The sequence below is a fragment of the Plecotus auritus genome, assembly GCF_963455305.1.
Source record: "Plecotus auritus genome assembly, chromosome: X".
Taxonomy (NCBI): domain Eukaryota; kingdom Metazoa; phylum Chordata; class Mammalia; order Chiroptera; family Vespertilionidae; genus Plecotus; species Plecotus auritus.
This window is the reverse complement of record NC_137784.1, coordinates 86,666,368-86,681,643: the sequence shown is the minus strand read 5'-3', so window position 1 is coordinate 86,681,643 and position 15,276 is coordinate 86,666,368. Positions and strand designations below refer to the sequence as shown.

Genomic DNA, 15,276 nt, shown 5'->3' with positions numbered 1-15,276 from the left:
TAGTGGTTGAGTTGAAGTTTGAACTCTACCAGTCTGATCCCAGAGTCTTCTTAACCACTATGGCTGTGCATTCAGGATTGTTTTTGTTGTTTTGTTTTGGGAAATAGTAAGTTAGTTTTATTTTCCAAAGTATACGAGTCCCTAGTAAACCCTATCAGAGAACATAGGGAATGGGAATGGCTGGGAAATCTAGGAAGTAATGTCGGAATTTAAGCTTGAAGAATAGACAAGAGTTAACTGATATCCTGTGTATTTTCCATTTGTCCATTGTCCATTCTTCTTTACTTCGTGTCTTCGGAGGCTAAATTCTGTGAATGAATTACCAGGGCTTGCCTGCCTTCTGATTTCTTTTTGGGTTCAGCCAATTGTTGGCACTCATGAGAGATCAGAGGGTAGGAAGTGTAAGACAGGGAAAGGCATGTTTACTATCTTTTCTCCTTCCCTGTTGGGCTGCAATTTTGGGAGTCCAAGGCATGCATTGACCACTCTCTTTCCCATTGGCTATAACCAGGTCTTTTCCCTGGCTGCAGTCCTCATTCAGGTTTCAGTAATATTTCTTTCCTTATACTTCTTCAGGCCTAGGGATAATAACTGTTGCTAGTCCATTGATGCTTCCCCAAACCTTGTTGGTTCCCTTAGCTCCTCACACTCATCTATAAATAGGCTTTTAAAAATACTTTTATTGAGAATTGTTTTTGGTAGGTTTTACTAGTATTTTCTGCTCTTTTCCTGAGTCAATTTAAAAGATCCACTTAATGTTGTAATATTCACATTGTGAGAATTCAGAGGAAACCACTACTTCTTATAAGCAGTGACTCAATTGAACATCATGTAATTAGGTTGAGGTAAAAAGGTGACTGAATGTGCTAATAATAAATCCTGACTATTTGTTGTAGTTGTGTGTGTTCCTTACTCATTGAGGTCTTTCTGTGCCTGTGGTTGGTATCTAGTATTGAAAGCAGCAGTACAAGTGGTTCTCACACATCTGTCTCCTCCTACATGGTATTTTAACCTCAACATCCCATACACTTTTTTAAAACCCTCACACAAGGATAGGTGTTACTTTTTTGTTTTGTTTTTTAATGATTTTTAGACAGAGAGGAAGGGAGAGAGAGAGAAAGAGAGAGAGGAGGGGAGAGGGGAGAGAAGAGAGAAACATCAATCTGTTGCCTCCCATACATGCCCTCGATCAGGGATCATACACACAACCTTTTGGTGTACCAGACAACTCTCCAACCAACTGAGCCACCCAGCCAGGCCATCCCATAAACTTTTATAGGATGATACAGCCCTTTTAGAGAACTTTTGGGATTTCTCAATCACAGATCTAGACAAATATTTTAGTTATACAATAGTGATTCCTTTTGTGGAAGTGGAGAAAATAACATTGTACCATGTTTGAATGCCACAGGAGACTCCCCACCCTCCAGTTTCACTGAGTTATAATCAACATATAATATTACTAGATGCCTGGTGCACGAATTCATGCACCAGTGGGGTCCCTTGGCCTGGCCTGTGGAATTGGGCCAAAATCAGCTCTCTGACATCCCCTGAGGGGTCCTGGATTGTGAGAGGGCGCAGGCCAGGCTGAGGGACCCCACCGGTGCCCGATCGGGGCCGGGGAGGGACACAGGAGATTGGCCAGCTGGGGAGGGAATGTGGGAGGGCTCCAGGTCGTATCTGGCCCATCTCAGTCTCGATCAGCCAGACCCCAGCAGCAAGCTAACCTACCAGTCGGAGCGTCTTCTCCCAGGTGGTCAGTGTGCGTCATAGTGACTGGTCAACCATTCAACTGTCTTCCCCCTGGTGATCAGTGCACGTCATAGCGAGCAGTTGAGCAGCCTTAGTATATCATTAGCATACTAGAGGCCCGGTGCACGAAATCATGCACCAGTGGGGTCCTTCTGCCTGGCCTGCGGGATCGGGCCAAAACCAGCTCTGTGTCTTGGGAGGCTAAACTTGGGAGGTCCCGGATTGCGAGAGGGCTCCAGTCAGGCTGAAGGACCCCACCGATGCACAATTGGGGCCAGGAAGGGATGCGGGAGGTTGGCCAGCTGGCGAGGGACTGTAGGAGGGCTCCAGGGTGTGTCTGGCCCGTCTCACTCAGTCCTGATTGGCCGGACCCCAGCAGCAAGCTAACCTACTGGTCAAAGCTCTGCCCCCTGGTGGCCAGTGCACATCATAGCGACTGGTTGACCGGTCGACTGTCTGCCCCCTGGTGGCCAGTGCATGTCATAGCGAGCGGTTGAGTGGCCTTAGCATATCATTAGCATATTATGCTTTGATTGGTTGAACGGCTGACTAGCTTATTAGGCTTTTATTATATAGGATGTGAGTTTAACATGCACAACACGATGATTTGATATATGTATATATTTTGAGGTGATTACCACAATAAGATTAGTTAACACATTCATCACCTCACACCGTTAACCATTTGTGTGTGTGTGTGTTGTGAGAACATTTAAGATTTACCCTCAGGCAACTGTCAAGTATACAATACAGTCTTGTTAACTATAGTCAGAGTGCTATACATTAGATTCCCAGAACTTACTCATCTTCTATCTGGAAGTTTGCACCCTTTTATCAGCATCTCCCCATTTACACCAACCCCCAGCTCCTGGCAACCACCCATCTATGCTCTGTTGCTATATGTTTTGCTTTGTTAGATTCCACATGTAAGTGATATTATGCAGTATTTGTCTTTGTCTGTCTTATTTCACTCAGAGTAATAACAAGGGATGGTTCTACTGTCCTCATTTGTGAACAGCTTTTTATCTTTGACCCCTCTTTTATTAAGAGCCATTCATAAAGTTATATAGCACAACTGAATTTACACTAATTGCTACTTACACTATTTAAAACTAGGTATTTATAAATAGGTGTGCTTTATATAATAATTATGTTAATTTGTGCTAAGTAATTTCCAGAAAACATCATTTAGTAATAGTCTGGGCTTTTTTTTTTATTTTTTATTTTGTATGTATTAGCGTGGGAGTTATATTATCTGAAACCTAGTCCTATTTTTAATTTTCCAAGGCATTGTGAGCATGAGTTCTGTTCCTTTTTGTTTGGGCTTCTATTAAAATGAAATAGTAATGCCTAAATTACAGGGACACAATTTTAAGAAACTGTAAAGCTCTATGACATACTGTAAGATTTATAAGGTAGTAGTAATAAAGAAAAAAAACATTAGGATTACAGTCAATATAGTTCGGTGTTTGGGCACTATTTGAAAATAAGTGAATATATTTGAAAGAACAGAATTTTGAAAAATTACCTTTATGTGAGAGATGAATATTTTAATCTAATTATCATTTTTTAAAAATTTAGTGTATAGAACTGAAGAGATCCCTATACTTGTCCTTAGTTTTTTTGAAATAGTAGACAAGTCAGTGAAATTAATTATGTAATAAAGTAAATATATTTATCATACTAAAGACATTTACATAAGATATTATAAATAAGGTATCTTCAACTAAAGACTATCTCAGTGTTCATGTAATTTTTTCAGATTATTGAATATTTTGCTTACCTTATAGGAAATCATGGATCGAATTTATAAGAATGTTATGAGCAAAGTCCAAGAGATGAATTATATTCAGAAAACCCTGTTCAAGATAGGGTATGATTACAAATTGGAACAGATAAAAAAGGGATATGATGCACCACTTTGTAATCTGTAAGTACATTTTAAAGACTCTGTATTTTGAGTCTTTAGATCTTTTTGTGTTTTTACATCTAGAAGATAAATAAGTGGCAAATTAATTTAATTTGAGCATCTCCACCATGATAATATGGTTGAATTTTTAAAATTTACTTTTAAGTCACATTGCTGATACAGCAAGCAGAGGACCCTGAACAGTGATCTTGGCAACTTAACAATTTTTAATAATTGAGTAAATATTTGAGATATAATAATAAAACTTGGTCTTATGAAGAAAAACTAGAATAAACTTTTGAATCAAGACATTTGAGTTTAAAACACTGACTTTTCTAACTTAAAAAAATGATTTTCAAGATTTATTCTGCATGAAGGTTTCTGATTTATTGTTTTCATAAAATAGTGTAGTAAGTCTATGAATATAACTATTTTAAATGCAATGCTGGGGCATGGAGATGGGAAAATATTTTTCATTGGAAGGGAGATAAGATAGATGACTAAATGTTCCAAAGATAACTTAAAATATTTTTCCTTTGACATCATTATTTTCTTTCATTTACTGTGCATCAAAGCAATTTCCCAGCACTGCACTTAAAAAAATTTTAAGAGTCTATGTGGCATTTTTTCCTTTTTCTTTTTTCTTTGTTAATCCTCAGCTGAAGATATTTTTCCATTGATTTTTAGAGAGAGTGGAAGGGAAGGGGAGAGACAGAGAAACATTGATGGTAAGAGAGACGCATTGATTGGTTGCCTCTTGCACACACCCTGACCAGGCTGGAGCCTGCAACCAAGGTACATGCCCTTAACCAAAATCGAACCTAGGACCCTTCAGTTAGTGGGCTGATGCTCTATTCTCTGAGCCAAACCGGCTAGGGCAATGTGGCATTTTTTCAAGGTGTTACTCTTTATTGCTTTGTTATCCTCTCATTATCACCATGGTTTTGAAATTTAGATGTCTCAACCAAAGTTGAGAAATCTTCCCCAGAGCTTATTAATTAGCATGTCTCCAACAATAATGTATACATGCACTGTGATAATTCATTCCTCCTTTTATTAAGGATACTATTTAAAAAGGTGAAGGCTCTGCTAGGAGGAAATGTCCGTATGATGCTATCTGGTGGAGCACCATTGTCACCTCAGACACACCGATTCATGAATGTCTGCTTCTGTTGCCCAGTTGGTCAGGGTTATGGATTGACAGAATCGTGTGGTGCTGGCACAGTTACTGAAGGTAAGCATTTTTAACGTGGCAATTCTGTTAGTCACTGCTCATAAAGCCCATTTGCGCTACCTTTGTAAACCATGATCATATTATACCTTGTTAATAATATCAGGATTCAGTGCAAATTTACATGGTTTTAGTTTTAGAAACTTTTAGTTCAGTATCATATGTACCCTTATTTTTAAGCCTTGTAAATATGTATTTTATGCCACATTGTCAGTCCTCAAAATTCTGTCATCATCGTCCTATGACCTTTTCTTTCTCTTCTTTAGAGAACTGCACTCTTGGAATAAAGTATCACTTTTTTTTTTGCTCCCTCTCAAATCTATATTCCTGCCCTGACTTCTTGTTTGTTTTTTCTTCTGTTATTTTCAACAGCCTATAGCAGTTTTCTCAACTTAGACACTATTGAAATTTTGAACCAGATAATTATTTATTGTTGGTGGTTCTCCCATGAATTGTAGGATGTTTAATGGCTAGATCATCCGTGGGCAAACTACGGCCCGCGGGCCGGATCCGGCCCGTTCGGCTGTTCTATCCGGCCCGCGGAGCTGAAAGAGCGGAGGGTTCTCTTGCTCTCCCCTCCACTCCTTCACCAGCAACAGTGTTAACATGGCAACGTTGGGAAACATGGCTGCAGCTCCTTCTGAGTGGGCGGATTTATATCCGCCCATTCAGCAGAAGGAACAACCTCTCAATCTTCCAGAGGCTCCTTGTAATGCCCGCAGACGCGTCCCCCGACATCACCCTGGGAATGAGTAGACAGGTTATTGTGGTGATGTAGGGAGACACGCCCCTGGAGAGCACAGTATCAGAGCATTAGCTAAAAAGGAGACCAACAACACTGTTCCCACTGAAGTTGATGTTTTAAAGACCAAAAACCTTTCAACCCAGTCTACATTGCCATCTACATCTACGTCCTGGGCATAATTTGGAAGTTGCACTAAAGAAAATGTTTAATTTACTGTTTACACATTTTGTTCTTTTCTATTTGTTTTAGTTTTAAATTATTTAATTATATTTAAGTTTAATTTCAAAGGCTTTTGTACCTTTCCTTTGTTAGGCAATTTTATTTTGCCTTTGCCATCTTCAATATAAGGTATGTTATTGTGCTATGATTCCTCCATTTTTTGAAGTTTCAAATTATAATAATTAGTGTTTACATTCTTCTTGTTAAAATGTTTGAAATGAATAAAACTATTGAAATTAAAAAAAAAAGACCGTACCCTTTTATGTAATGATGTTTACTTTGAATTTATATTAGTTCACACAAACACTCCATCCATGCTTTTGTTGCGGCCCTCCGGTCCAGTTTAAGAACCCATTGTGGCCCTCGAGTCAAAAAGTTTGCCCACCCCTGGGCTAGATAGTAGTAGTAATTTACTCCCTCCTGTTGTGACAATGAAATATCTTCAAACATTGCCAAATATCCTCTGAGGAGCAGAATCACCCCAGGTTGTGAAACAATGGAGATAGTATTGTTTGTGGATTATCCCATTTTAGCTTTCAACTTACTGTGTCCAAAAATGGTTACAATGTCCAAATGCCATTATCCCAAACTCTGTGACAGTCATGTTACCATCCTTAAAACCATTCAAGCTTTGAAATCATCTGATTATTTTTAATATATTTACATTTGATCATTTCTTCCCATTTATTCACTGGATCACTCCCTCCCCTACATGCCACCTTTAGCATCCAATCTTTTATTACTTTATACTGCTCTTAGGTAACATCCTTTCAATGGCTGTGTCTGACTGTAATATACGTATAACTTCTGATTCATCCTGTATACTTCAGTCAGAATCATCCACCTCAAACACTGCTTCACACCTAGTGAGCCTAGCTTTCAAGACCTCTTTAATCTGACACCATTGTACCTACCCATTATTATTTTGCATTTTCCCCCACATGTATACATACCTGGCTCTTCTCTCCAGACAAGCCAATCTTTTCACCATTTCTCATGCATGCTTTATTGGTCCCACTTCTCTGTATTTTCTGTTCCCTTTTCTTGGACTACCCTTTTTTAAAATGCTGGCCACAGCCAACTTCTAGTATGCAACTCTTCAATTAAGTCTTCCCCAACTATTTCATTTTACATAGACCTTTCCAGTCTCTAAGACACTGTTGTGATCTACATCAATACCATGTAGTTTAGTATTTCAATGTGCACTAAATTGTTTCACATGCATTTTTCCCAGGCAGTTTGTTGGTAAGCTCATTGAGGCCAGGGTTGTCTTATCCTTATGTTGTCCTCACAATATTTAATATATTGCTAGGTATATAATAGGCTATCAATAAATATTTGATATTGCTAGTAATAATCACAAATTACAAAAGGATAATAGCATCATCATCATCTTTGATAATAGCAGCTAACATTTATTGAACAATTTATTTTTGCCCACATATAATCTCATTTAATCCTCACACATGTTTCTATCTGAAATAGATGAGGAAATGGGGACTTAGAGAGGTTAAATAACTTGTCTAATTTCACAGCCAGTCAATGAATGGTAGAAAAGAAATTCCAATCAAAATCTGTCTTATCAGAATCCACATAGATAATGGTGGAGCCAGCTTTCCTCCTTTATCAGATTTTTGTACTTAGATATCTGAAATGTAGTCATGAGAATAAAAAATGATGTAACAACATTGGAATCGATTGCACTATTGAAATGAAGTTGACATATTGAAAAATGATTACAGTTGGTACTCCTCTCACTATGTTCTCTTCTTTTGTCATCTTTCAGAATCTGGCTCTAGCTCTAATATTCCTGTTATCACATTGGTGTGAGTCTGGACTGTGGTATACTAATATCTTTGTTGCTTTCCCCTCATAGTTACTGACTATACTACTGGCAGAGTTGGAGCCCCTCTTATTTGCTGTGAAATTAAGCTAAAAGACTGGCAGGAAGGTAAGAATTTTATAAGTGCTAGTGATTCTAATTATGCTGCAAACCACTGTGAGCCTAATGACTTCGATTTCTTTAAAGTGTTAGGCAGTCTGTTGTTGCTTATTCCCTATGCTTTCTTTTTTCTCAGTAACATCTGTAGGTTGCCAAGAGGAAAAGAAAATCTCTCAAATCTAGCCATGATGATTTTGGAAATACTTGATGGTAAAGGGGAAGAATTCTTAGTGGGGCAGTCCTGAGTTAGGGGAAGATGTGTATCATTTTCAGAAGATTGAGTGACTAATCACACACAAACACGCACACGCACCCACATGCGCGCGCGCGCGCACGCACGCAACTTCTTAGGTCCTCATCTCAGCAAACATTTTCATAGTTGAGACTCAATAGTCCAGCTATTTGTATAGTTGAATTTCTGTACGTAACTGCAAAGGCAAGCACACTTAGAGGAAACCTGCACTTACAGACATTGGTGATAATCCTTTTTTACAAATCACTTGACAACAAAAGGAAAACATGTTGTGTCTTCTATGATGAAATTGTAAAAAAAAAAATACTAAGTATATACCTAAACTCCAAAATTAACAAATAATGAACAACCTAGCCTTGCCAGATAAAGGAAGAATAATAAAAAAGCTTAAGATTTTAAAAGAGAATATACAGTTTGGGATGGAGCCACAAACTGAGAATGTAAAGGATCAGTTACTTTAGAGGACATCCCTTAGGTTGTTCAAACCCAAGAAAATAAATAGGCTTTATCTGCCATAAATTTAAAGTTTCTAACAGTGTTTCTCCTATGCGGCTTTCTTATTATGTGCATTGTTTTTGGTGCTTTACAAGCAAATAACCATTTTTTAAAAAATACCATATTGAAGAGCCAATTTCATTCCCAAGCATTTTACATCATGGGAATAAGTCCCTTCTCCCATGATAATGTCCGTCCAATTTTTTAATAAAAATCTGAAGAAAATACAGATAGTATAGGGTGGGCAAAAGTAGGTTTACAATTATAATACAAATCATCTACCTAATAAAAGAGTAACATGCTAATTGACCGTACCTTTGAGATGCCCACCAGCCAATCAGGAGTATGCAAATTAACCCAACAAAGATGGTGGGTTAATTTGCATATGCAGGCGCTGAGTGGCCGGGGACAGGGCCAGGGACAGGGCGGGACGCTTGCATCGTCGCCATGGCAATGACGCAGGCGTTCTGCACCACCCCAGCCACTCGGGGCCTCTGGGCAGCGTGGGAAGGCAGAAAGGCTGCTCCGGGCTGAAGCGGAAAGGCTGCTCCAGCGAGAGCGAAGGAGGTGCCAGCAGCCAGGGGAATGAAGGCCCATTCTTGCACGAATCTTCATTCATGGATTGGGCCACTAGTACAATAATAAACTCTGTTTCGCATACTCACAACTATAAACCTATTGTATGTATTGAGCACCAGCTTCAAAATCATTTTATGAGATGGGTTATTCATTAGACAGTGTAATCAGAGAAACAAGGTATATAGTAAAACTCAATAAGGAGAATTTTGCCTTTAATTTTTATTTTCTGATTTCCTGGTATTGTGCTGCAATGTCAGTTTTGGAGAGTGGGTCCATTTTTGGATATGTATTTGGAGTTTTCCTTGCTATGAAGGAAACTTTGCTTTATATAATAGGCATGATCTTAATGCCTATTAAGATTATACATACAATGGATTTCGTCTTCTTGAAATATTGAATAGTTTTCTATTTAAAGAGCATCAAACAGCTGAAGGGAATACTGCTTTTAATCTTCTTATGACATAAAATCTAATTAGCATGTCAGTTTATAAATTCAGATTTTTGTATATTTTCCTTAAAGTAAGCCTTATTCAGTCATAAAAAGGTAATGAATAATGATTAACTATTTTAATGGTTATTGGTCAATTAATTTGGTGTTTTAATTTTTAAAGTCATGACTGGTCATGGGCAAAATTAAGAAAATAAAATTTCGCCCTAGCTGGTTTGGCTCAGTGGCTAGAGCGTCAGCCTATGGCCTGAAGGGTCCCGGGTTAGATTCCAGTCAAGGGTGCATGCCCGGGTTGCGGGCTTGATCCTCAGTGGGGGGCATGCAGGAGGCAGCCAATCAATGATTCTCTCTCATCGTTAATGTTTCTATCTCTTTCTCCCTCTCCTTTCCTCTCTGAAATCAATTACAATATATTTTAAAGAAGAAAATAAAATTTTATCTCCTGTTTCCCATAGCCTCCTTTTCTCACTTAGCGCTGTTGCCTTTGTAGGCATTTACTACCTGCTCCCTTTGATTAAAATCTCCTTAGGAAAAATTTGAAATGCATTGCTATCAACAGATTATTAATTTACTTATAACAGCTTCCAGTGTTACCCTTCTTGGGAACAATTTTATCTTAACAAATAGAGCTCTATGAACCCTAAACTTTAATGATATTCTAAGTGTGAAATTTTATGGTCATTGGAAGGTTTAGGGTGGGTGGTGGCTGGTGATTATCATTGACTCCTGAAATCACAGTCACCCATTGTGGTCACATAAATCTGCATAAATACAAACTGATATTCTCCAATAAAGTGATGTACAGTTTGATCAGCAGGAAAATATTTTCAAAGGAGCTTTAGGAATTAATGCTAGATCAACCAAAGGACTTGTATGCATACATGTAAGCCTAACCAATGGACACAGACCCCAGGGGGATGAGGCATGAGTGGGGGGTTGGGGGCGCAATGGAGGGATAAGGACACACATGTAATACCTTAATCAATAAAGAAAAAATAAAGAAAGAAAAGAAAAAAAAGAATTAATGCTAGAAGAAGTCAATGGGGGGAAAGGGAGACATATGTAATACTTTGAACAATAAAGATTTAAAAAGGTAATGCAAGTACATTTTGTTTTAGAACAATAACTAATTTGCTTTAATGACTTCCAGGCGGCTATACAATTCATGACAAGCCAAACCCCAGAGGTGAAATCGTAATTGGTGGACAGAATATCTCTATGGGATATTTTAAAAATGAAGAGAAGACGGCAGAGGATTATTCTGTGGATGAAAATGGCCAAAGGTGGTTTTGTACTGGTGATATTGGAGAATTCCATCCTGATGGATGTTTGCAGATTATCGGTCAGTGTATTTCCTTGTTTGTGGTTTTCTTTAGGTTTTGCAACTTCAGCATATATGAAAGATAATATTGATTAAGTCATTGATAAGGTTGATGGTTCCATTGTTTTAAACTTTGGGAAAGTTATTTAATTTATGTCTGTGCTTCTCCATCTGTAAAATAGGGACATTTTACAGATACAGTATACTGACCTGGTATGGCTTTTGTTAGTATTAAACGAGTTTGTATATGTCAAATATCTAGAACAGGGCAGTGCCTGCATCTAAGTAAGTGGTAGCAACAGCAGCAGCAGCATTTGAGATGGGGAGGATGGGCAGGAAAATAGCAGATGGGTAATAAGAAAACAAAAGTTGCTCAGAAGAGGTTTTTTGTTTCTCTTTTGTTTTTTTTTGTGTGTGTGTTTTTTTTTTTTTTTTTGTTTTTTTTGTCAATGGCAAGTGGTTCTCTATAACCATCTACTGTAACATACCCTATTCTATTCATTCCTCACCCAAGAGGCATTCTGGACACAGTTTCCCTAGTTGCCATTTATATGGCTCTAACTAGCCCTGAACCTTTGGAAATTATAATGTCAATCCTCAACATTTATCTGTTCTTTTGAGAATGTCAGTTGGTTTCGCATTGTTCTTTTTGAGCCTGCTAAAATAGACTTGTAAGTTCAGAAATCTATGCCAAATGACCCTTATGCTATTCACTTAATTTATTTTTTAAATATATTTTTATTGATTTTAGAGAGAAGAAGGGAGAGGGAGAGAAACATCGATGAGAGAGAAACATTGATAGGCTGCCTCCTGCATGTCCCCTACGGGGTATTGACCAGCAACCGGGGTATGTGCTCTGACCAGGAATCAAATCAGTGACCTCTTGGTTCATGTGTTGATGCTCAACTACTGAGTCACACTGGCCGGACGCTATTCACTTTAATTAGGCAAAAGTTAAATAAAAATTTGACTAGCTGATAAGGGTTCTTGTCAGGTCCTTTTAAAGCCATAAAATTTCCTCAATCATATTTCTAGTAATCCATTTAAATCTGTCTCTGGAACCTTATCTGACATGAGTATAGTTAAAAAATTTTAGGGAAATTTGACTTTTTATCTAAAAGTTTGATCTGTTGGGGAAATTTCTAAGAAATATGGCTCAATCTAGAATCAGTATACCCCCACCTTTTTCTTGATCCTTAATTACACTGGAATCAAATGTTTCTTTTGGCATGTAGACTGGGTTCCCAGGCTATGGGTAGGCAAGTCAACACTCACACGAAGGTCATAAGGCAAGCTGATGTTTATTCATGCTGTGTCATCCTGTACCAGACATCCTACCATTTTAAAACAAGATAATGTCACATAGGGAAAATGGGTAATTAATATATATTGACCATGTTCTGTATGCCATATATTGTACTGCATGCCTGTATGAGGTAGGCGTCATTATCCCTGATAAAACTGAGGATTGGGAAGGTCTACTGACATGCCCAGGATCATATAACTAGTAACTGGCAGAGTTACCATTCAAGTGTAATGATCCAAAGTCCTGTTCCTTCTATTAACTTTGTTATAATGTTTAAGATTATAAGATATTAAAGCTTTCAATATAGTGTATAACATTTTAGCTAGTACTTTTTTATTTTACGTAGGCAATTTCTTTTTTTTAATATATTTTTATTGATTTCAGAGAGGAATGGAGAGGGAGAGAGAGAGAGATAGAAACATCAATGATGAGAGAGAATCATTGGTCAGCTGCCTCCGTATGCCCCCAGTGGGGATCAAGGCCACAACCCGGGCATGTGCCCTTGACTGGAATCGAACCCAGGACCCTTCAGTCCATAGGCTGATGCTCTAGCCACTGAGCCAAACAGGCTAGGGCAACGTAGGCATTTTCTTAACTGACATGTATAATAAGATTTAGAAGTACCTTTGTAAATAAAGATTAAGCAATGAGATTAAAAGAAAAATCATAATTGTACAGACCTTAATAAAATGGACTATGGATAACTTAACATTCTTCATGACTTACAGATCGTAAGAAAGATCTGGTGAAGTTACAAGCAGGAGAATATGTATCTCTTGGGAAAGTGGAAGCTGCATTAAAAAACTGTCCACTTATTGACAACATCTGTGCTTTTGCCAAAAGGTAATTGTAAAAGTTATGTTTGTTGCATATACTTACAGTAAAAGGATAATTGGAAAAAGTTTGATTATGTATAATAATAATGAGGGACACATGAAACTTTCATCAGAGTTGGGGAATGTTATATATTTCTGAACGTTCTTGAATTCAAGATTATTTGGGATAATCCAGACATTTTAACTATTTATTAAACCCCTACTATGTCTTGCAAAATACTATGCCACAAAACTCATTTAAGTTTCATAATAAATGAAACTTAGCATAAGTAATTTTTCCAAGAAGATAACACAGCTAGTAAAAATTTTCTAAATAAGAAACCTGAGAGATTAAACCATTTTCTTTATATTTTAATGTTTTATTTTTATGGGCTTTATTCATTCCTTTAAAATTTCTGAAAAACACGAGCAAAATTTAGTATCTTAACCATTTACTAAGTGTATAGTTCACCAATGTTAAGTATATTTTGTAGAACTTTTCATCTTGGAAATCTAAAACTTTATATCAATTAAACAATCCCCATTTTCCTCTCCCCCTCAGTTCCTGGCCACTACCAATCTACTTTCTGGTTGTTGTTTTTTTAATTTGACTATTCTAGATACCACATATAAATAGAATCATACAGTATTGGCCTCTTTCACTTAGCATAGTGTCTGCAAGATTCATCTATATTGTAGTATGTGTCAGAATTTCCTTCCCTTTTAAGGTTAAATTATATAACATTGTATATAGAGAGACCACATTTTGTTTAGCCATTCATCCATCAATGGACCTCTTGGTTTGCTTTTACCTCTTGACTATTGTGAATATACTGCCATGAACATGGATATGCAAATATCTCTTCAAGTTCCTGCTTTCATTACTTTCCAATATATACTCAGATGTGGGATTACCGAATCATGTGGTAGTTCTACTTCTATGTTTTGAGGCACTCCCATACTGTTTTTCATAGCAGCAGCACCATTTTTACTTTTCCACCTGTAATACACAAGGGTTCCCATTTCTTCATACCTTCACCAACACTGGTATCTATTTTTTTTATAGTACTCATAGTAACGGGTGAGAGGGAATATTTCTCCCTTAAGGATTGGTGATGTTGAGCATCTTTTCATATGCTTGTTGGCCCATTTGTATATTACCTCTAGAGAAACGTCGAGTCAAGTCCTTTGTCCATTAAAATTTTGTTCTCTTATTTTCAATTATACAGTACAGTGTTACCAAAAATAGTCACCATGATTTACATTAGATCCTCAGGCTTATTCATCTTATAGTTGAAAGTATGTATCCGTTTACCAACCTCTCCCTATTTCTTCCAAACCTGGCCCTTGGCAACCACTTTTCTACTCTCTGTTTCTATGAATTTGACTTTATATATATATAAAAAGATTCCACATAGCTGAATAATATTTTATTGTTTGTGTATGTATGTACATACATATGTATGTATGTGTGTATATATATATATGTGTGTGTGTGTATATATATATAAAATCACATCTTTATCCATTATTCCGTTGATAGATACCTTGATTGTTTCTATATTTTGGCTATTGTGACTAATGCTGCAATGCACATGGGAACATGGGAATACAGATATATCTTCGATACACTGTTTTCATTTCCTTTGGATTTATACTGAGAAGTCAAATTGCTGGCTCATATGGTAGTTCTGTTTTAAAATTTTTGAGGCACCTTCATACTTTTTTCCATAGTAGCTGAACCAATTTACATTCCAACCAACAGTCTATGAGGGTTCCCTTTTCTCCACATCCTAGTTAGCACTTATCTCTTGTCTTATGGTTTGTTTGTTTTTTAATTACTCTCGTCTTTTTGATAATAGCCATTTTAACAGTTATGAAGTAATATCTCATTGTGGTTTTGATTTGCATTTCTTTCTCTGATGATTAGTGATATTGAGTAACTTTTCATTTGTCTGTTGCCCATTTGTATGTCTTCTTTGGGAAAATATTTATTCAGTACCTCTGCCCTTTTAAAAATCAGATTGTGCTTTATTTATTAATTTTTATTTTTTTGCTATTGAGGTGTTTTTTTCCTAAGATTAATATATGCTAAAGCGTTTATCTCAAGAAACTAGAGAATTTGAAGAATTATGTGGACCAGCTTAAGAAAAATGACATTAATCTTGAAAATTAATTAAATATTTAGCTGACTCAATTTAAATTCATTATTGGTTTTTATCCTAGAAATTACAAATTTAATGAAAAAATTAACTATTGAT

The 15,276-nt window shown here is 37.0% G+C and overlaps 1 protein-coding gene across 5 annotated transcripts in view; it reads left to right on the top strand.

The window, feature by feature from the left end:
• The window catches only part of ACSL4 (acyl-CoA synthetase long chain family member 4), a 90,388-nt gene that overhangs the window by 61,505 nt on the left and 13,607 nt on the right, over positions 1–15,276 (top strand). For all 5 annotated transcript variants that reach the window (XM_080653819.1, XM_080653820.1, XM_080653817.1 and 2 more), the window contains exons 10-14: positions 3,543–3,682; positions 4,723–4,895; positions 7,733–7,807; positions 10,724–10,915; positions 12,929–13,043. In XM_080653819.1, coding sequence (XP_080509945.1) covers positions 3,543–3,682; positions 4,723–4,895; positions 7,733–7,807; positions 10,724–10,915; positions 12,929–13,043 — 695 coding nt within the window. The remainder of the gene's footprint in view (positions 1–3,542; positions 3,683–4,722; positions 4,896–7,732; positions 7,808–10,723; positions 10,916–12,928; positions 13,044–15,276) is intronic.